General features: G+C 36.0%; 1 protein-coding gene across 1 annotated transcript; it reads left to right on the top strand.

The window, feature by feature from the left end:
• Nucleotides 1-1,153: 1,153 nt before the first annotated feature.
• On the top strand, nucleotides 1,154-23,435 carry DAT (Sodium-dependent dopamine transporter). The gene is made up of 12 exons (XM_073087768.1): nucleotides 1,154-1,239; nucleotides 5,575-5,751; nucleotides 14,974-15,108; nucleotides 16,853-17,007; nucleotides 17,255-17,373; nucleotides 17,717-17,855; nucleotides 18,021-18,155; nucleotides 18,239-18,342; nucleotides 18,417-18,654; nucleotides 18,752-18,980; nucleotides 19,625-19,893; nucleotides 20,448-23,435. The coding sequence occupies exons 2-12, from the start codon at nucleotides 5,607-5,609 to the stop codon at nucleotides 20,607-20,609; spliced, it is 1,830 nt and encodes a 609-aa protein (XP_072943869.1). The 5' UTR covers nucleotides 1,154-1,239; nucleotides 5,575-5,606; the 3' UTR covers nucleotides 20,610-23,435.
• The last annotated feature ends 791 nt before the right edge of the window (nucleotides 23,436-24,226 follow it).

Raw genomic sequence — 24,226 nt, 5'->3', positions numbered from 1 at the left:
TTACAATGCAGTTACTCATCTGCCGCGATACCAAGAGTGGTCACTTGATTAAAGCAGAGTACAGAAGAATTGAGTTGATTTTGCAAATTATTTCACCTTAATTTACACGACTCTACCAAAAATTACATAAAAGGTATTTGTATTGAAGTGGGTAGGTACCTATATCAAACATTATAATCCAAATAAATGTAAAAAACGTCACATGTCTTTCTCGAAAGAAAAGCGGCTGGCTACTATACTCTACTATATGTCTGTATTATATAAACTCACTTATCGTCCTGTCTTGTCTATATAACTGATATATCTCCTCGCTTTGAGCTGTCAGCTCTATAATTGCGGTGGAGTGTTTTGATAGCACGGGGCGTGGCCGACGAGGCTCCTCCCAGCGGGAGACACGCCTACCCCTAATTGACTGCCCCTAATGCTCACTTTGAAAGCTTCCAGACGGTTCGTATTAAATTATATTATTATATTCTTGGATTTTTATGACATTATGAGTAGATTGCTGAGTTTTTCAAACATAATATGGATTGAAGTAGAATTTAGTCTGTTAATATCAAAATAAAAAAATGCGATCGCCTGTAGGAAAATACGGTTGATAGATTTTAAAATGTGATGTATAGTTAGAATGGGCTTCATCACAGCTGTTACTTTTCTTGGCAAATACTGCAAAAAACTGAATGTTAGTCGTTTGTGTCTGATTGAATTCAGCTCTATGTAGTATCCTGCAATATATTATGTATTATGATTATGTATTTAAAATTGAAGGTATCGGTAGAGCCCTTTGTGGTTCGACAGCGACATCACCGCCGTCTACTTCTGCCCAATAACGGCGCTGCTGTGTTCTGGTTTGAATGGTAAGTGATAGGCATATACTTACCCAAATTAGTCTTCAGAGCATGCAACGCATCTGTGGCTGACCTCAGACATGAATCTTGAATCTTATCACGGGTTGTCCATACCTACTGCATGTTATTTTTTTAATTTTTGATGAAGGGTTGACATTTTTCAAAAAATAAAGGTTTCTGTTAAGTGTTCCTCTTTATTATAAAAAATAAAATAATACTCTACTATCTGTTTGAATTATCTATCTTAAACATGCTCTACTGTACTAAAGCACTCCCTCGTGTAGGCGTGGTCTGGCTCCAGGGTGTGTAGAGTCCGGAGCTCCCAGCTCACTTCGCTGCGGTCGCCGCGGCGCGCGGACATGGCGCGAGTTCTGCGCCCGCCGAGCCGCACGTGAGTACTCTCCTTTATTTTTAACTAACTTTTCTGTTACTGTACTCTGTCTTGCGTCTTGTCTTTGTATAACTCTTTCTTAAAATGTTATTGCCACTGAATGGGTGTTATTGGTCGTTTGTACAGGTTTGGTCCAGGCAATAGCCGCAAACTCCAAATACCTACAAAAGTTTAGCTTAATTAATTTGGTGCACAAATCGAGTCAGCCTATCCACACGTTTGAATTTGTGAAGGTTTGTTAAGATTTGGTAAAAGTACGGATGCGGCATTACAACTTGAATATTTAAAAAAAGCGAAGAAAGTGAGCTTTCTTAGATTAGGTAATTTAATGGTCCATTTTCTTAAAATTCCTATGTATTATTTCGGTGCAATTTAAAATTGGTACACTATGAATATTTACATAAATTATTTAGGTAAGTAATATTTTCTATACTAAATGCTTGTTTTTAAGAACTCATTTCTTTTTTACTTTATTGTAGTTTATATCCAAAGTACAAATAGGTACAACACGCCTCTACATCTTGCGTATATTTTTATCGATTTTGCCCGATATTAATTAATAATCACTGTATCCAATGGTTTACCTACCAAATATCGAAATTTAACAATGTCTGCTTATTAGAAATTGTCAATTTTCGATCTTTGGTGGGAAATAATTAAAATAACCACCCACTAAAAACCACCCTAAAATCGCACAAGGAAATTCGTTAACCCTGACGATCCAGAGGAGAATGGGACAAAATTATTAAAATCGTGTATTGTCATCGATTCTTAATAAGTTCTTAATAAGTTCAAACTTTTAAATTGTTCGGACCTTTCAAAGTGGGGAAAAATCGTGTTTAAAGATTCGGTTACATACAGGTCAAACTAATAAAAGCGAGGTAAAAATTAAAGAGATTCTTTATATACAGAGATAAATAGTAACACAATTAAGGAAATTTCGACGTGGATTGTTAATTGATCCCTAATAGATAAAACTGAATTGCTTTTGTTTTTTGGCGGGCATTTTAAGCTTCAGCCTCAGTAGACACCTTTAAACAGCAATTTTTTTAATTTTGTCAAAGGTTTTATGGTACATGTAGTTTAAACAGAAATCGTAAATATCTATACTCACCCGTACTTCCCCGACTTTTCTCAATTGTGGGATTTTGAAAAAGGATAGCCGAACGTAAAGATTCATTTCTAATATAATGTATATTTCAGTTACGGTATCTTTTTAATACATTAAACTTCTAATGTATTAAAAAGATACCGTATTAATCATTAATTCTTTTACGCATAGCAAAAAAAAAAATGGTAATATAAATACGCATATACCTACATTATAAAGATCCTCCATTAATAATTTAAAAAATGTGCACAGGAGTGAGTAGCTTGTCGTTAAAATAATACGTCTTTTGGATTTTAAAATTCAGACTGGCTTCCCAATAGAATTATCTATTTGTCGTGTATATATTTTTTATAAGCGAGGCTTTTGATTTTTATTATATTTTAAGTTGGTTCTATTTTAAATTAAATAATATCGTGCATAAGGTAGATAATGGGTTGACGACGACGACGATACAAACTTACAGCGTAACCATCGGTCATACTTTTAAATTTTGATGAAAATCTGTTGAAATCTTAAATACTGAATTCAACGTTAAAAGTATCTGCCTATCGGCCTGTCGACTAACTGCCTTATCTTACGCCTCTCAATAAAACTACTTCAGAACTATGAATTACCTTGCACTAAGTACTTTGTGCTTTAGATGTCATTTACTGCAATTTACCAGTTTTCATCATTAATCCGACGTTCATCAAATGTCAGAGGTCTACAAGCAGCAAGTTCTAACAAAATGATTAGCTACATCAAAATCCCCATTAGATCATGTGTAATATGGTATATTTCTCCAGGATTCTACTACTTAGAGTGAAAGCCTGGGGATTGTGGAAGTAGATGTTTAATTTGCAATACAATGTGCTAATAGTAAAGCCAATAATCCATCACGATTAGCCTCGTGTAAGTGCAAGGTTCGAAGTCATTTCGATTAGATGTTTCTGTTGCAGTTACTTATATACCTACTATACCGGGGTATAATGGCATATACCAAAAAAATCTCCGGTATATTTTTTTAATCGTTCTTAATTGGTGTTATATTCAACAAAAAGTAAATAGATGTAAGTAACTACTAAGAATAAGTAAAAATAATAAACAAAAAACTGGGCAAAATATGAATTAAAATTTTATCGTTCTTAATTTTCCGCATGCAGTGGTGAAATCATTGTTTGCACTCTACAAATTGAAGTGACATTCAAATTTGGACGCTAGCTCCGGACCAGCCCAATTGAAAACCAATTTGTCGGATACCGCGAAGCTTTTGTAATGACAGAGAGCTTTTAGCGCGAATCATTGGCGTCGGTGCTTTGGTAACTGCACATGATGACTACTCGATGTTCTATTAAATTAAATTTTAAGTTTCCGAATTTTAATTCTTACTATGTATGAGAAAATTTTAAAGTGGATTATGGAAGATTATTCACAAAGGTAACTTAAAGTACATACTTAAGCGTAATGAACTTTAAGTATAAAATTATAAAATGCTACAGATATTTTATAATGTCGACTAATCGGATTTTCTTAATGTATTTTTACGATTCGGCTAACTCACATCTTGCTGTTTTGACGTTTTGATAGTAACTCAAGTAATCAATTAATCGAATACCTAAACTTGGGTTTGAAACAGAAATTCAATTTGCGATATGTCGTTAGGTATTGTGGCGTTGAAGAGCTTCTCCGCCATCTTCCGTGACGGCTGCTCCAGGGCTTGGGCAGTTTGAACTAGGGTTGCCACATATTTTGGTATTTTTCATAATGGAACGGAAGTTATGATTAAAGCCTTTGATTTTTGAGATACCGTTTTAATTTATGATTATTAAAGATAACATAATTTTAAAGAGTAACTTATTGTTAACTTGATCATAATAAGTGGTTATTTATATTAATAATCAACCCATAAGTATGTACGGATATGCACAGGATATTATTGAAGGCTATATTTAATAGTATTTAAAGAATGTTTAATTATGTAATATTTAGGCCCTCATTCGTGTAAGACTTCCAAGAAGTTAGTCGCATTCATATTTATTAAATATCTTTCTTACGTATATAAACCGATGATTTTTGACAACCCTATAGCTACGTTAGCTGGCCGAATGTAGAGTCCTCCGTCATCGCGCAAAACATTTGTCACTTGGTCATCGAGTGCGGCGTGTGACCGCAAGTGAAGGCCGCGGTGATTGCTGCGGAACCTTAATTAAGCGGAGATTAAATGTCGAGAGGTTTTCGTTGTTCTCCCACTCAATCTTACGATATTTTCAGGTTATGTGTTCATAAAATTGTTAAAAGTTTGATTGAAACAAAATTCTAATGACATTTTCGATAATTGTCATTGCTGCCATGTTTTATATCTGCGCCTTATAATTTATCAGCCTCTACGCGATGACATTATAGTATGTTGTCACAGGATTCTCGTGTTTCACAACAAAATATCAGCATTGCTAATTTCGACAAGATTTCCAAGATGCTGGCAGCATTAATATACAATATAATTTTAAATATTTTTTTAATTATTAAAATATTGACAACCCTTGCTACATTGGTCGGCCGAATGTAGAGTCTTCCGTCATCGCGCAAAACATTTGTCATTTGGTCATCGAGTCGTGGCAAGTGGAGGCTGCCATGATTGCTGCGGAACCTTAATTAAGCGGGGATTAAATGTCGAGTGGTTTTCGTTGTTCGCCCAATCGGTTTCACTCTACTTTTAGGAATCAATTATGATTTTATTTCCGTTTATTACTCAACTAAGTAGAATGAATTTGATTATAAATACCATCGAAATAGTCGCGTTTTCGGTAAATGTCATTTATACGCATATTAATATTCAGTAGGATACATTTTAAAAGTTTAGGTACTTAGAAGCTACGTACATTTCGTTTAGTATTTAAACTTTTTTGAGAAATTGCGTCCAAGCAAATAATACGTAACAGGTAAGAGTCAATAAGTCCTTCGGATATACGAACAATTTGACTGTATGTCCACAAAAAACCTACTAAGTACTTACTTATACTAAAATATAATTCTAAGTAACCGAAGAGCTATAATCTGATAAAAATAAAAATAATTTATTTGATCATACCTTGTTTTACAATAAAGACCTCTCATCCAAAGCCGGCGATGTATTGGTGGCTCCTCTGGACGTGTTGCAAATGTCTATAGGCGGCGATACTACCTTACATCAGGTAAATCTTAATCGTTAAACTATAAAAAAATACAATAAAACGTTATTCCCCCAGATCGTGGCGGCGTCGTGTAGGCGGCCAGTAGGATGGCGCTGAAGACCCCGACGCCCGGCGTCGGCGAGCGCGAGACATGGGGCAAGAAGGTTGACTTCCTGCTCTCCGTCATCGGCTTCGCGGTCGACCTGGCCAATGTGTGGCGCTTCCCCTACCTCTGCTACAAGAATGGAGGGGGTGAGTTTATTTGTGGTTAATGTTTTTGCAGCAATTCCAACTCTAAATCGAAATCGCAAGTAAATCTAAGCAACCTTTGATGTTCCCAATATTAAAAGGTATCACCATATGGTTCGACCGGGAAGGTAATTTTGCCACATCTATTTCTCACGGGAAGCAGTTCTTGCATTAGAATAAACAGTTGGGACGCCAATTAACTTACATTTGAGGCTATTTGACCTGATTCGAGGAACTATTTGACCTGGTGCCTACGTCACCATTTCTCAATCGCACCACTCGCCGAAGGATGAAATTCTATTCACACCAAATGGACTCGTGGCGGTCCTTCACGGGTTGGTTTGCACGGACATTCTTGCCACGGACGTACAAGATGTGGAATGAGCTTCCTCCTGAAGTATTCCCGGGGCTCTATGACATGAGGCTCTTGGAAAAAGGTGTAAATAGAGCTTTCCTCCAAAGCCGGCGATGCATTGGCGACTGCTCTGGTGTTTCAAATGTTCATAGGAGACGGTGACTGCTTTCCATCAGGTAGCCCATCTGCCTCTTCGTTTAGATATAATTATAAAAAATGCTACCGTCTTGCGACAACGCACCAGTGATCGACTTCATTGTTCTATATGGAGTTGCTTACAAAGTTGTTACAGCAGTAGGTACTAATATTTACATCGTGATGTAGACTTATTTCATCTTATTGAAATCATTGTTCTGATTTCCTATCTTACGTGTGCAACGTGCATAATTTGCAAATGTGTCTTGTAACAGAATGCATAATTTAATTCTCACATAGTTAGTGGTAACGTGCAGATAGACCGCAGGTTCTTGAAGCGCAAAGCCGAGAGCCCCTTGTGATGCTAATTGTCGGTTCACCCCACATGCGCTGCATACGAGTATGTGAGCACAGAGTACAGTAAGACTAGGTAACTCATGTAGCTCATACACAAAACTACTTAGTGACTTGCTTTAAATTTCCTTTCACTGAATTCTGATTCAGTGATTTATTGAAGTACCTCCGCTGATTAAGTAGGGATTACTTTCGGGTGCGTAAGTGTTTAAAATTTATAGAAAGGTAGATAGTACTTAGAGCATTTTGGTTTAGTATTAAATGAGGATAAATTTTACTACCTAAGTAGGTAATACTGACAAGTAAGTATTCAAATAAAATATCAGGTCCATGATGTGTTCGAACATAAATGCTACTCGTACTTGCCATGTCAGCCTGAGGTTGCAACTATTCACGTTAAAACTGACTAACTTAGTATTTACAAATTTATTATAAGAATATAGAAGCGCCAAAACTGCTGCTATAATAAGATATAACTAAGTAGTTATAGTGAACGTGTTGACTTAACCGAACTTTAAAAGTTTTAGCCCCTTTTAGAATTTTAAAAGAGTTCGAGGATAATTTTGTGAAATGGCGAGTTTTAAGACAAATGGAAAGGCATTGACAGCTCTTTAACATACAATGTATTACATCTTTATATTTATTGCTGTTTCTGCGGACGGTACTCTTGCATATCACCTTACAGTAACGTGGCGAGCGAGTATGACGCTCGTGAACTGTGAGGCTAAGTGCCACTTGGAGCGCTAATTGTCGGTTCAACGTTCCTGGTCCCTATGAGTATGCGTACGACTTGTTCCTATATATTGTATGAAATAGTTTATAGAGTAATAAATGCAAGCCGTGCCGCACAAACCGTGCTAAATAGGTACAGACAGGGCAAGAGAGAAAACGAATAGCTCATGATCTCTTCAGCCTGAGTTTCCAAAATGTTTTTGAATAGTTGAATGGTAATGGTTTAATGCGATGTACATAGGTCTAATCTTATTCCTTAACCACTAAGACTTTCAAGGTTTGACTCTGGGATAATCTGGCTCTCAGGCTAGTAAGGATTTTAGATATCTGTGAATTCAATATGTACCTACACGTTTTGATTTGAATTTAGAAGTAGAAGATAATAAAAAATATTGAACTTGCTTTCGTTATTGTACTTTTTGGTTTTGGTGCAATAAATCTAAAATTTGTTTTACCATTTTTTTGCTTTAAACGCTTGCTTAAACTACATCTCTACATCAATCGCAATCGCAATCGCAAATCGCAAAAGATAGAAAATACTTCTCCATATCTAGCAATGACCAAGGTCAGCGTTACACCTCTTTCAAACAAGCGGCTCTAATTACCGGGTATGTAGGGCTCTCTGTGAATCCAAGGCGCCTTAGCCGTACATCTCGATTGCTCTCGGCCGCTCTCTACGCTCTAATTGAACACTTCACGTGCGACTGGCACGGTTTACTACAGAACATTGCGATTGTAGTGCATTATGGCATGGATATACGTAGCTCAATAAATTTTCGTCATGAAGATTTGAGATTTTAATTTCAAAGTAGATACTTACACAATTTTTGGATTAAAAAATCATTTGCTTTTATGAAATTTTGATGAATATGAACAAAAGCTTACGAAACCAGAAATTACAAGACAATAACTTTGAAAAAGATAGCTTGATGATTGATTTGGTTAAATAATGAAGAAATATGACGTGAGGAGATCCATATCTACGTTACAGTTTTCCATAATGTGGTCAATGGTGTGTTATGTAGTGCTAAAAGTTTAGTTTGTTTTAAGTACTTTTGGGCAAAATTATGACTACTTATCTCTTACATTTGCAAATTGCAACAAAGACAAGAATGTACTTGTGGAACGGAAATATTACCAGTTTTCTTATCATCTACTGTCGGATATTGTCTTATCACTTTGTGACAAATGAGAATGCACACATGATACTTATCATTATCTAGTAGAACCAATGGTTTTGCTAAATTGTAACTATGCACGGCTTTTCATGTACATGTACCTTTACCGATCTGGGGATTTCATAACCGTGTGGTAAAGACTTATGCCTGCACCTTTACTAAGCTCGTTCTAGTGCGTAGGCTACGATGTTCTGCTAATTGCCTTGCCTCAAGAGTTAGCGAGCCCTTGAGAAGTGCAATGGGTGCGTGGAGTACACATTTGGTCCCTATTCCGGATGTACCTTTGATGTAAAATTCTAGAAACGTCATTAATGTTAGCCTAGTTATTTGAAATTCAGCCTCCCAATTTAAGGGTCTGAGAATAGTATGCATTTTTGATTTTTCGAAGTTATGTAAGTATGTAGGTATTAAAAATTAATTATCACTTGAGTTTTTTTACCAATGACAAAGGAAAGCATCATAACGAATCTTACATATCTGCAAATTCTTTAAAACAGTTCTGAAAAGTGCGTAAAGTATATCGAACCGTTTGCCCCACGTGATAGACTGTTACAGTCATTTCGAGGAAACACCAGTGCGCGGCAATTGGACAGTGATAGGTTGACGACAAAATAATATTGTATACCTACATTCGGTAGAATTTTAATTCTCTGCTAATTTATATCATTTATGATTAATTTTCCGGCTCTATCAATGTCATTGGCGAGATTTTATTAAATTTGCTTTTAATAAGAAAGAAGTGAGAAAGTATGTATTGCAAAACATTGTTACTATTCAAATAGGCATTTTCAATGTAATTAAGAGTAAGATGTGATAAAACAAAAACATACACACGAAATATACTGATTTGGTCTTCAGGAGTAGAGCGGCACTTGTGTCCGACCTTGGGGTAAGACTCCAATTATATTTAAACTTGATTCAGATGTCTACAATATTAGGTACTGTTCCAAATGATTACGTTTTCTCAAATGGACTGTATGCCCGTTTGCTTCTTCAATATCATATAAAGCTAGCTCTCTCATATAAAGGAAGCTCTCAGGGGCTCTCCAGTCTCCATAATGTCTCGTTCGATAATCCCTAACAATCCGCTTTGGTTCAAGAGCCAAAGCTCTTACCCTAGCACTTCTAATTGAATGCCTACATTCCACATCCAATCTATGTGGAAGATTGCATTTGCAAATTCATTTCAAAGATGAGAAAGGTTGCACAGGATATGAAATAAATTTTTGTAACGTTCTAATATTGACTCATCTCGAGAAAGGGTTAAGACCGACGAGGGGATGGTTGGGAAGTAGGGTTAATAGAAAACTATTATTATTCATTCATATCTGAAAGTGATAAAATTTTTCTTAGGCTCATTTTTCTTAGATTACAATCTAGACTACGTATTTTTAATACCTATATTTTTCGAAAAATGCTATTAGTATACTACTTATACTTACGTATACTTATAAAGAAGCATTTACATATGCATTTATGCATACATTTTCTAAACGTCTTTGGTGGCTCGCAAACACAAAACTACATTTAAAAGATTGTTTGAGGCTGCTTCAAACAGGCTTACAGACGGAAATAGGTAGCTCGGGGCAAGACGGGCGCGTGGCAACGGGCAAGGCCGGAACTGAATAGAATGAGATGTGGTCGCTTATTATAACTTAGTCTTAAGTGCGACCATGTGGAAAATTGTGTTTAAAGTTTTATGCGACGTATGTTTTTTAAAGATTTTTAAATGAATTTTAGAAATGGCTTGTATAGGTATAAATTGTAGATAATTTAATAATTTAGTGATTCTAACGTTAAGGTGTCTTCAGTTTTCGTGAAAATGAGGAAATATGCATATGAAGTAAAAATGATAATGTATACCTGTGGATTCATTTATTACCATTAAGGCATTGAATATAAGATTAAATCTATGAGGGCTTTCTAAGAAAATAGTAATCATAACGCCATTCAGTATTATTCCACAGTACTTAATAGACATACATGCGTCAACTGCTTCGTACACAGGAAACAAAGTTTCGCCATTACTAATTGCATCCTGGCCGCTCTTTGTGCGTCTGTAGCAGCCCTTTGGCGTCCAAGAGCGGGTAATTGACAATCAAAACGCCCTTTGCGCTATGAGAAACTTCGTTAGCTCCTCCGTGTTCCAGGAAAATTAGTAACGCAATAATGGGAGAGGGTAATAAGCTAATGGAGTGGGGGTCAGGTCATCGGAGGCGATCGGCGATGCTTTGATCTAATTAAACGCCAATTCTGGAAGCGATCTTGCCTCCTGGTGTCGTCAAAGGGATTGCGCCGGAAATTTATTTAGCGACGCTCTGTGATGCGATACGGTGGACTGTAATAAAGTTTGTGTTATAAATTTTTTGTTGAAATACATAAACATTTCTTTTTTATTTTATCGTATGTACACGATGGTGTGTGCGCAAATTATGTCAGACAAATAATATAAGGTTACTGGCATTTGTTTACCGCTCCCTTCGTGACTCTGATGAGACGTCACATATTTAAGCGTTCTAGTTTGTGCTATTTTATAATTTTAAGATAAATAAGAAAGTGTGGATTCCCATACCAGATTTTACAGTTCTCTTTGAGGTAAATACCTACTAAACGTAATTATGACCTAACATAACTTAGTATCACTATAACAGTTACAGCCTTTACAAATGTAATACAAAGCTTCGTCTATAATTTGTTGCATACATTATTAAAGTTTGTTGGAAACGATGATATGAACGTATTGACATTATGCTTTTATTATATATGTATTTGATTACGTTAATCAGTTCAGGGTAGAGCAAGTAAATCTTTAATACACAGTACTTGAGTTGGGGCCGCTAATTGATGGGGCACTTCATCACGCGACCCCAGCCTCCCATCAGTCACACCGCATTTAACCGCAATGACATCGGGTCACCCTTTTACTTATTATTTTGTATAATATCATAATAATTACCACAATATTTTTCTTTTGCACAGATTTTTACTTTGTGACCAAATATCTAGAAAATTACCTTAGTAAGCATAGCTAAATTAATAAGCTGTAAAATAAAGCGAATAGTATTTTTATACTTTATTTAAATTTAATGTAAGTAAAATGGGAGAGTCTAGATTAGGACAAACTAAAGGATTATTCCTTACTAAACTGCACGCGCAACCAAAAGCTGATACTATACAACAAGCTAACAAATGCATCGTGTTTAGGGACTATTTTTTTTTGAAACTGAAAGCCGCTTAAAAGACAAAAGGTAAAAAACGGACAATTTCTAGTCGTCAGAAATTGAAATAACAATATTTTCGCCCCATTTCATAAGAAACAATTCCAAAGCATCTTCAGCTATCGATATAATAGACACATTTCCCGTCTGAAACAATACCGTAGAGACCCGTCCGGTTCTGCGGATGATTTAATACTTACGTTCCAATGGAAATCTCATAATACCCAATCATCCGACTCCTTCGGGAGATCGGAATCGTCTCACGATTCGATTAGGTCCAGCATCTCGGGTATTACGCGACAAAATGTAGATTCAATTGTAAAAGATTTGTTGGAGATTACTGTAATTGAAACTTGAAGTGTGAGTCGTTCTTATTATTAATTAAATGAAATCCGGATTATCTTAAGTGCCTAGAGATAAAATTATCTTGGCGTTTATTACCTAATTGAGTTTAACTAAATGTTATACAATTTAAATAGCGCAATTTAGCTTTTAAATATTACGAGTAAAACGGTGATGTTTACACAATTTTCTTATGAGAAACTAATTATAAGTAGATACATTGTAAATCACATTAGTGTTCTACTGTAAGTCGATTGAATTGACTTATTCGATCTAGTTCTTTTTAAAAAATTTTGAGTTCCGAAACGTAAACTTTTTAATTTTTCATATACTTCAAAATGTTAGGCATTTATATTTTTGAAATTGAATAATAATTGGATCGATATTTTTTTGTTTTATAAAAGATATTTGGGTATCAAAATGGCTAGTAACCTGAAAGTGAATTACTGCATAACGTCGTAGCTGTTTTTGCTGATAAGACAAGTTTTAATGCAGTAAAAAATCTAAAGATCCTTTCTTTACGACTCACAAGTGTCTCATAAAGTTTCTACGACAGAGACCACAATTGTCGAACAATCGGAACCACAATGAATGGTGCGGAGTCATTATTGCCGTGAACAGCGGCACGAACAGCCACTCCACTTTGACCGACTTATAGAAAGTTGGCCTTTCATCCCAACATTCGCGACCTGTTGCATCCGGCTATAAAGTAAATCCGAGACATCTTCCCCCTGCCTCCCTAAGAGCGATATTACCGATCTCAATTCAATGTTCATTCTTGAGAGTAGACTTCAAATAATATTGTCTTTATGCGACTCAAGTTAAGTGGATGTGTTAATAGATTTCTATCTATTTTATTGGCTTTACAAATCACATGGATCGATTATCGCAATATCAAATAATTTAACTTTGTTCTAAAGTTATATATTTCGTGTGGTAGGACCAAGTTAAAGACTATACCGCACTGGATTTTGTGATAATGATTTATCATTATATTAAAAGTGTGAGCCAGACAAGGGCCTTTTGTACCTTTTCATTTTTTTTATAATATAGGAGTAGCAGACGAGCATGCAGTCCACCTGATGGTAAGTGGCTACTGCCGCCCATGGACATCTGTAATCAACCCCAGATAGGATCAGATATACCTACCTAAGGTCGGCCACAGATGCGCCGCTACCCCTGAGGACTAAGCTGGAACGCCTCGGAAAAGTATGTCTCCCTTACTACACCCTTCAAAACGGAACACAGCAGCGCCTAACACTGCTGTTATTAGGCAAAAATAGGTGTGGCGGAGTCGAACCACAAAGGGTTCTACCACCTCCGAAATCTACACATTTCATATACCTAAATCAGAATCTTACTTCCATACTACTTATACACTCATAATTATTAAAATAGCAGGGTACCAATTTTATATTGTCTCAAGACTAGCAACAATCTAGAACCTGCGATACGTTTCAAATTGAATATCTAATCCTCTTTACGCTGACAAATTTCGTGCTCTGCTCACTCGAAATAAAAGCAATCTGTGATCGCAGGTCACAATTCACAAGGCAATAATGTTATCTGCAGGGAGCGGGGAGGGAGAAAATTGTACGGTAATTGTCCTTTTAAGACGCCCGCACTCAATAAGTCTCAACGCGTTTTATGAACTCCAGACAATGTTACTTATGTCAATTTTGGAGATTTCTACCAATATTTGAAAGGGAGACTCCGAAGTATTGTAGAACTTTTAGAAACAGAAATGAATATAAAGTATAAGACTTGTATCGTGTAGGATTTTAATGGTACAAATTACTTAAGTCTCCATAAAAAGTTTTAGCCTATAGAGACGCAAAAGGTTTTTACGATTTAAGTCTCGGCCTGATTTTTTAATAATAAATACTTTATTGTAGCAATTTTGAAAACCTGTTTATGTACTTCAAGTTTGAAGGCATACAAATATTTATTTTAGTTTCAAGGCATACAAATTAACGATAATGTACTAGTACATTATATTATAGTACGTGAATAAAAAATAGCATCTATGCGTAATTTAATGTTACGGGCGGTTCAACGGATTTTTAACAGTTGATATGTTTATGTTAATTATTTTAATACTAAAATATGGTAACCAACTGCTTAACAATTAATAGTTATAGTTATTTCGCATGGTGTAGTAGTTCAGTCCGTTCTAGTGTAGGTACTAGAACGACCCATTCTGTTGTCTCTAAAAAGGATGTAAACCGTTTGTTTTTCTCGTTAAAACGGAGTAACATCGACGTAAGCCGCAATTGTTAAATGAGAGACATCCGCGAAGACATTACTGGATAACGCCCATGACTAACCTTCACAAGTGATCATTAACGCTTTCCCGTAGTTAAATAAGGGCTTGATGCAACTCAAGATTAGAAATGTAGTGAATAGATTATGTAAATCTGAGGTTAAGGTTACTGAGGTAATAGCCGCACATGAGATTTGTAACTAGCTTCAATTATTATTTATGGAATAGGAGCTCCACCTGAAGTATCAGTAATTAGTTTCCAATATTCCAATGATCAGCTTATGATTTCAGTCACAAGAGAAGACAAGAAGTCGTAAGATTTTCACGGACTTCTGTTGCAGGACTTTGTTCTTTTTACAGCGATTTGTTCGAAAATCTGATCTTCTTTTATCTATTTTGTACGGTGTCCTATTTTAATATTTTTTTCCTTATAGATAATATAAGTAGGTACGTACACTACGTACATACAATTTTCTTTATTATTACTTACCTCTATTTTGTGTTATGCTGTATGTTTTTGTATGCTGTAGATACATACTGATTTTCTTTTATTTCTTTTAAATGACTCTTATCATTCGTCTTTGTATTTTTATTCAGAAACGTCCAAATACATATGATGTCATTTTTAAATGTTATATCCATGTATAGGTGCGTTCCTGGTCCCGTACTGCATCATGCTGGTGGTGGGCGGCATCCCGCTGTTCTACATGGAGCTGGCGCTGGGGCAATTCCACCGGAAGGGCGCCATCACCTGCTGGGGACGACTTGTCCCGCTTTTTAAAGGTAATTTACCCACTGGTTTTTTTAAATGACCTAGTGTAGTACCTCCTCGTTGATGGCGCTACTAAATTATATGTGATTAATTGTACTGGCAGATTGCCTTTAAAAGGCTATTACTTATGTTCGTACTGTAACTGTAAAAGTTTATGAAATGACAACGTTTTAACTCGAAGACCCAAATTCCAACGCAAGTCCATATGTACTAAGTACATCACGTAGCCACCACTTGCAGTCATACTGTAGATTTATAGCCGCGTGCGATAGTCACGTAGGTGCCGTAAGTCGAAATGGACCCGTAAGTGCGATGTCGCGACTTATGTGGCCCGCACTTTCCGACTTATGACAACTTGCAGACACAAAGTAAAAAATGTAGAGTCTACTTACTACTTTGTACTTTTGTGTTTTTTTTATGATACAGACATAGCATACAAGCAGTTAATTTAATTTTACACGATCCACGGATACGAGTCATTAAATTCAATAAAATAAAATAAAATATGACGATTCATCCGTAAAAGTGATTTGATTACAAATGCTTTAGGAGATAGGTATACCGAACATTTCACATGACATGACTTGAGTTTATATGCCCTATCGTATCATTCAAATGATCAAATACCTACACAATATACATTGATGTAAACGCTAAAAAATATGTGTGGTGCATCTAATTTTCTCTAATTCCGAAAATTGCAATTTTAAATCTACTTAGGAAGTATGCATAATACATGTACCTACTAGGACCTATATAAAGATAAAGTACGTTCACAGTGCCGTAGTATAGTCTTCAAAATATTGCAATATCAAATTCCGCTTCAAGTAGCGATCCTTCCCCAACATATTTCACAAATTCTAAATATAATTCGGATCAGAGCTCGACACTTACGGCGGAGCGCGGCTCTTAGCGGCCATAATTGACACCATTTCCACGGCGCCCCTTAAGTGCTCGCCGTACGGTCTCAAAGGCTCCAGATTTGTGAGATCGGCTTATGCCCGGTGATTTCATTTCACTCGATTGTCACGTCGCCCGTGCTGGGGAGTGGCCGATATTTCTGAAGGGAATAAAATTGGTAATGGACTGGAAAGGTAAAGCTCTCGGTCGAGACATTTCTCGAGCTCAAGTGAGCTTTGTTCTGTTCGGGTGGTTTTATGCTTCCGATCTTTAGGGTTTAAGTGAATCGAAAGTAGTGGCGAATAACTTTTGTTTTTATTTCTGGATACCATCGATAGTATTGCTCATACACGATCGTTATATCGGAATATTATAAGTTTCGTTCATAGTTAATGCTAATGGCATTAAGTAAGTATAATTAAGTAACTTTTTTGGATTCGCTTTTTTAAATATAGGTAGGTACTTTGAATCACACTAAGCATAAATGATATGATTAGGTTTGAAAAACACTTGAGTAGTTCCTTATCTTAGTTTAGACCAAAGGTCATGTACAGTTATTAAAGAAACAAATCTCTTGCTGGCAACCAACGCAATTATTTTTTGGAAAACTTGGAGGATCAAGTATTACTATTAATAAGGTATTATAATAAATGCCAAAAGATCTTAAAAAGAGCTGATCATAACTGATCACAAACTGAATAAAACAAATGTAGAAGAGTTAATTAACGGCATACCTACACGTGCCTACAGATAGGCAGACAGCTTAATAAAGGGCAATACATAATAGATACTATGTATTGTCACGTCGCCGGGGTTCTTATTCTTACCACTAAGAACTTAATTTCTTTTGTAAAGGTATCGGGTACGCAGTGGTTCTGATAGCATTCTACGTGGACTTCTACTACAACGTCATAATAGCGTGGGCGCTCCGCTTCTTCTTCGCCTCCTTCACCACCATGCTGCCCTGGACTAACTGCAATAACGACTGGAACACTGCAGCATGCCAACCGGTATGTATTAATTGTGATGGCTTGACTGACATATTTGTCGGTTTACCGTCTTTACTCTTACAACTGCGACATCTTCAAGACTTATTCTAGGAAATACCTTATTTCGAAGTTGTTTTCTCTAATTGCTTTTGTTATGTGTGCAAGTATGTATAAGCTGCGGTTTAGAGGTTGTTGTTAATGCTCATTAATTTACATTGATAAATATTGAAACAATTTTCAATAATCTACTGATATTTTGCTTTTGTAGTTCGAAGCCAACTGGGAATTAATTCGGAATAGAACGCAACAGCGTCACAATGATTCTGCGTCGTCCATCGCTCCCGCTCAAACAACACCCTTCACCTCAGCCGCATCGGAATATTTCAAGTGAGTTGTCATCATTGAATGTTTGTTGATAAAGATATCTTTCATTGTGTTTGAGTTACTTGTTCTCTCATAAAAAAGTATAAAGGCATCGATAATAATTATAGAAAATCGTGATTGTAGGAATATTATATCTGTAAATATAGCAAGAAAGTATTACTTAGCAATAAGTAAAATTTTTAGGCTACCTACCTAAATATAATCAATTTTTAATTTCAAATTGAGGTGTGAGAAAATAATGCGATGCATTCACACTGAAATAGGGAGTAGCTACCTAGATTAAATTGCTTCGCGTATGTTTGTGTGGGTTTTTTAAATATTCATGACTTGGATATATGTGTTTTAGCCGCGCCATCTTAGAACTTCATAAGAGCGAAGGGCTGCATGACTTGGGCCCAATCAAATGGGACATGGCACTTTGTTTATTCGCCGTCTACATCATTTGCTATTTCTCGCTTTGGAAAGGCATCAGTACTTCTGGCAAGGTATGTAATAATAATTAAAATTGAGGTTGAAAAGCTGAAACACGGAACAATATAGTTTTTTTTGTACCCTGAGCTGAACTATGCAACAATACGAGTAGATGCTGCATACATTATCACTATTCGTATGTTGCCGCTAGGCCTAATGACTATTGAATTTTTCCATAGGTGGTTTGGTTCACTGCTCTCTTCCCTTATGCTGTTCTTCTGATACTCTTGGTGCGTGGCATAACACTTCCTGGTTCAGCTACTGGTATCCAATACTACCTCAGCCCTAACTTCGAAGCCATTACCCAGCCTCAGGTAACCTTGTGCTATTTAAGTATAATATACTTTTTCTGTAATAATCTTTATATATTTGTTTTAAACATTGAATATTTTTTCAGGTATGGGTAGATGCAGCAACTCAAGTGTTTTTCTCTTTGGGTCCTGGTTTCGGCGTACTTCTAGCGTATGCCTCCTACAATAAGTACCATAACAACGTTTACAAGTCAGTACAAACACTTTTTGCCTTTCATTCTACCAATTTTCTGTTTGCTTATCCTACAATGCTTTCTATTGCAGAGACGCGATCTTAACTAGCGTCATCAACTCCTGTACATCATTTGTGGCCGGTTTCGTGATATTCAGCGTTCTGGGATACATGGCACACGCGTCAGGCAAAGATGTTAAAGACGTGGCTACGGAAGGTCCGGGGTTGGTTTTCGTTGTCTATCCAGCGGCGATCGCGACAATGCCAGGATCAACGTTTTGGGCTCTGATATTCTTCATGATGCTGTTGACTTTGGGATTGGATAGCTCTGTAAGTAGAAATTAAAGATTTGAACTCTTGGAAATATGAATATACCTATACTTACCAAAGAATTGTTTTTGAATATTACTTATTATCCTCTTTCCAGTTCGGTGGATCAGAAGCAATAATAACAGCTCTTAGCGATGAATTTCCACCAATCGGTCGCCACCGTGAAATATTCGTGGCTTGTCTCTTCACTCTGTACTTCTTCGTGGGGCTGGCGTCCTGCACCAAGGGCGGATTCTACTTCTTCCAACTACTAGACCGATATGCTGCTGGATACTCTATGCTAGTTGCTGTGTTCTTTGAAGCTATTGCAGTGTCCTGGATCTATGGTGAGTAATATGCTAATTTAGGCTTGTAAATTAAACTTCTTTGATTGCTTTGATTGTTATTATTTTTGTTGTGCAGCAGCAGTTTTTCTGCTACCTATTTTTTAGGTTTTCAAGGGTGCTGCTTATTCCTACTTGATACTCAAGGACAGCATTTAATGTTTTTACCCAATTAAATTTGTGTTAGTGATTTTTTTTTTTTTTTTTTTTTTTTTTTTTTTTTTTTTTTTTTTTATAATATAGGAGTAGCAGACGAGCATGCAGTCCACCTGATGGTAAGCGGCTACTGCCGCCCATGGACATCTGTAATCAACCCCAGATAGGATTAGATATTCCTACCTAAGGTCGGCCACAGATGCGCTGCTACCCCTGAGGACTAAGCTGGAACGCCTCGGAAAAGTCTGTCTCCCTTACCACACCCTTCAAACCGGAACACAGCAGTGCTTAACACTGCTGTTATTAGGTAGAAATAGGTGTGGCGGTGGTGCCGCCGGAGTCGAACCACAACGGGTTCTACCACCTTCAAAAAAAAAGTGATTATCTGCCTATCAGTTGTTAATAATCAGTTGTACGTATTTTCCACCACCACTATATATTTTTTAAACTTAGTTTCAAAGTTCAACTTAATTAAGTAACTTCCCTTTCAGGCACGGAGCGATTCTGCGAAGACATCCGCGATATGATCGGCTTCCGCCCGGGACTGTACTGGCGCATTTGCTGGCGATTTGTGGCTCCTGCCTTCTTGCTCTTCATCACTGCTTACGGGCTACTGGACTACGAACCCTTACAGTACGAGGCCTATGTGTATCCGGGCTGGGCGAACGCGCTGGGATGGGCCATTGCGGGATCGAGCGTTATCTGCATACCAACTGTTGCTATCTTCAAGATTCTGACTACTAAGGGAACCTTTTTCGAGGTAGGGTAACTTGATATTTTTTTTCTTTTTATTGATCTCGAAAAAGGAGGAGGTTGGGTTAAAAATGTTAGGTTTTATGCTTATTATTGTGGCTATTAAATTATCGATGATGAATAATATTTATCATTTTATAGAGCTTTATGTCAATTTATCTAAGTCCACTGCTTTCCTAATCTGCGCTATTCCGACCTGTCTTGACCCGTTTGATTTCAGCGGTTCAGTTCATTAGTCCACCTGGTTGGGGGGCGTCCTGTGCTCCTTTTATTTGTCATTAGTCCTATTATAATGATATCAAAGAATATGAAAGGCATATTGTAATTGAAAATATTAAATCGACAGCTTGAATTAATGTTTGCACGCTTTGACACCAGAACTTGAAGTTATTATATTATCAGATGGATAAACGTTATGTGCAACAAAGGTTTTCATTTAATTTAGTCAGTTATACTATAGAGGACGCTACATGCCAGACAAGTGCATTAAATCTCTACCTCTCTTAACAAAACTTCGCCCATGTGGACAGTTAAACTCTAATAGAAAACCGTTTATTTCAGCGTCTCACAATCCTAACAACGCCATACGCGGACACGGAGCGCTCGGTGCACAACGGCATGGTGGTGTCGGAGAGCGGCGGCGTGCGGCTCGCGTCGGCCGCGGCGTCCCCCACCGCGCCCGCGCCCGCTCCCGCTCCCGCTAATGCGCCCGCGCTTGTTTGAGCGCCGCTCTCCTTCGACGTGTACTACGTGTAACTTCGACGTCCTGCTCCACTATGTGACCGTAACGACCGCGGTCTTTAGGTCTCTATTTTATGTAATACGGAAGGCGATAGCCAATACAGTGCAAATGTATGATGATATGTAATTTGCAATTAATGCTTTCGCCTTCAGGATTACATCGTAAAGAGATATGCACATGACCGCGGGAGAGCTGTTACGACGGACCTATTACGATTCAAAGAGCAGTTAAATCTGCACGTATCTAACCGAAGTTACCTAAGGTAAGGTTGAAACCTTGGTTGAAGGTTGAAACCTTACCTTAGGTTCTAAGTAGTGTTAGTACAATGAAAGTTACGGAGACGAAGACGGGAGTCGATTTGTGTACTTCGGGTAGCGTCGATGTGAGATTAGAATATACGAAAGCTATATTCGTAGCTTAGAATGTAGGTAATGCTTTGATGAGATGACCATAATTCCAAGATTTGACTATAAAAATACGAAATTGGAGTTTACAAATTCAATAATAAAAGGAACAATATGGTAATGTTAATTATAATTATGGTCGTTACTATGAAGCATTTACCTTTACGTAGAGTCGTCTCTACCTCGTCATCGTTAGTTTTCCGTAGAATAATAACGTATGTAATGGAATTTACTCCGTTGTCAAGTAAGGGCAAGATGGCGGCGGGTAAAAAATCTGAAATAATTTGACAAATTTAGTTTTAAGGGCCGAGATTACGGCAAATATTACATATTTAAGAAAAAACTTTAGGATTATGACGATAAGCATAAATATTGCTACTCTGCAATAATTTCCCTTCAGATTTTGGCATTTTTATTAAGCTAATTAGGGTTTTAATTTTAGTAGTAATACTAATATAGCGGTCTTTATAATCTGTGTAGAAAAAAATATTATTATAGTAATCTTAGATGTATAACTCTATACCTTGTATATGTATTTCTGTCTATTCATAACTCCGTAATCGAAGCTATGAGATGTTATATTAGTAGAAATATTTATTGATTCTTGTAAGATTAAAAATAAAAAGTAGAAAACTAAGTACTCTCGTAAGCACATGAACGTGTATTCTAGTAATAAAATGTAGTAATATTTATTGTATAATGTAGTAAGTCAGAACTACAAGTTTTAACTTCTAGTATTGCAGTAGCAACGTAGTACTAGTAAGTAAAAAGATATAGATGAAAGTTGCTGTAGACAAATAGTAGGAAAGTAGTTTTTGTAGTATAGAAAACTGGATATTTCAGCAAACCGTCGATGTTTTAGATGTAATTAATAATTATATACGCTGTCGAAGCACATGAGGTTGACGCTGGAACAATTAGTACGAGTACCTTCCCACAGATCTCTGAACGAACAGAGTTTCCTAAACAGAATAGTACCTAACCTTTACTTTATTTTCCCATAGATACCGTCATTTTTATTTTTTTAGTTCCATAGTAATATATCTCTTTTCTTTCATATCGTCTATAGGTAGTTATTTTTTATTTTTCTACAACCTAAATTTTTTTATTTTTATTTACAATAGTGATGTGAAATGTTTAATATTTAACCTTTAATGTTATATTTTTATGGCAGTATTTAGTGTGCAATTTGTTATAATCGAAGATCACCTACCCAATTATAGTTAAAATAGGTTCCAAACCAATTCCCACCTATATACCTACTCAAATTAGTATATTTTAATAGTAAATGCAATATAATGCTTAGTAGGAATATGCAGGTAGGTACTTAGCAAAAGCTTTGTAGAACATTTTAATCAAAGTTAATTTGTCGTTACATAAGTGTTTTTTTTTTTCAAGTTTTATAACAAAGATAAATGAGTATATTATGTTTCAATGTTTTGTCTAAAATAATGTTATCTACTACTTATAATAATTATTTAATTATATATTTTTCTTTGCAAAATACCTATTTGAAGTTTAACGAACGCTTATACTTAGAATTAAGACTATATTTGATAAGGAAACACGAAATGCTGTGTAGATAATAGAAAATTAGAGAAACATATATTGAAAATGATATAACTAAATGTAGTTTAGAGGTAAAAGTTCATATACCCACAGATATCTTATAGGTATGTATCTAAATATTTATTCTTAATCTAATCTTCTCTTTAATCTCAAAATGTATTAGGTAGCTCTAGTTTTAAGGAAATATATTCAAGTAATAATCGATGTTAAATTATTCCATTTTATCCACAATTATCTCTTTATCGTATTTTAACTATAGTAGTCATTTTGAATCTCTTGATGTTGTGATGAAAGAAAAAAGAGTGCTCCATTTTTATATCATTTTGTATCGATTTGTTTTGATTTGTAATAACTTTTGAGTTTGAGTTGTTTTTAATAAAGTTGTTTCGTTGATTTAGGAGTTATTTATATAACATTTATTTATACTATTCATCATTCCGTCCTGGGCAATGCGGAATGAAGAATTGTATGTGTTTTATCTTTATATACGATAGGGATGTAAATTGAAGTATGAAGTACGCTCCACACGACAACAGTCTTCGCTATTTTATCTGTTGATCTGCAATTTTCTGGCTTTTACGCTTCATTGTAGTATTTAAGCTTTTGACGTTCTTGATGTTTAAAATACTTATTACAATATTTATCTACATATACTTTAATAATATCCATATATTTATCATGTTTAGAATAATATAGTCAAATGATTGTTATTATCTCATCTCTTGTCGTAATTATAATTATTATTGTAGCTGTTGATGTTTAGACTGGATCACTAGTCATATCAGCCATTATGACTAATGATTTTTAGAAAAAATATATTTATACTTGCTGTAACTAGACTTTTATTTATTAGCTCCCACTCAAACGTTACCTATATCTACTGCCTTTAGTAAGGTAATGTGCCAGATCCTGTGACTATTTTACTATTTGATATGTTCAGAATATTACAATACGAAATAATAATACATCGGGTGCAAAATACAACAATAAAGGGTGCAAAAAGAGCTCTCCTTCATCCCCGGCGATGCATTGGCGACTCCTCTGGTGTTGCAAATGTGCATAGGCGGCGATGACTACTTTCTATCAGGTAGCACGTCTGCTTAGGTATCGTTAATTGTTAGGTTAATCAATAAAGATAAGATAATATATACCAATCTACAACCCAAATGTAATAAAACCGTTGCCTGCCACAAAATGTCGGGACATGTAAATCATGGATCTCCTGTTGAACACTTAATAAGGGGGTTCAAATACTTACAGTACATAACGATGCTTATTTAAAATGCTTGTAGCTACTAGCTACTACATCTGGAATATGATGTAATAGAACTTAAAAACTTAAATTAATCATGCGGCTTGCCCTTACTTCCTTTAGCGTGTGGACACACGTGTAGGAACTATAATTAAAAGTACTAATATTTTTTTAATGCGCTCACTAAGACGCAGACCTAGCTTCAAAATATATTATTACAATTGATTTTAGCATTTAGATGTCAGCTATTTTATTAGTCGCGAGAACCTCGATAATGTAGGTTAGTGATATAAATAATATGAAGCTCCTTATTTTACATAGATTAATATTATATAATATACTGGAGTTACTGTAGTACTAACTCTAATAGTTC

The sequence above is a fragment of the Epargyreus clarus genome, unplaced genomic scaffold (assembly GCF_041222505.1).
Source record: "Epargyreus clarus isolate Ecla_fem2 unplaced genomic scaffold, WU_Ecla_fem_2.2 ptg000026l, whole genome shotgun sequence".
Classification (NCBI taxonomy): Eukaryota; Metazoa; Arthropoda; class Insecta; order Lepidoptera; family Hesperiidae; genus Epargyreus; species Epargyreus clarus.
This window is presented reverse-complemented; position numbering and strand designations above follow the sequence as displayed.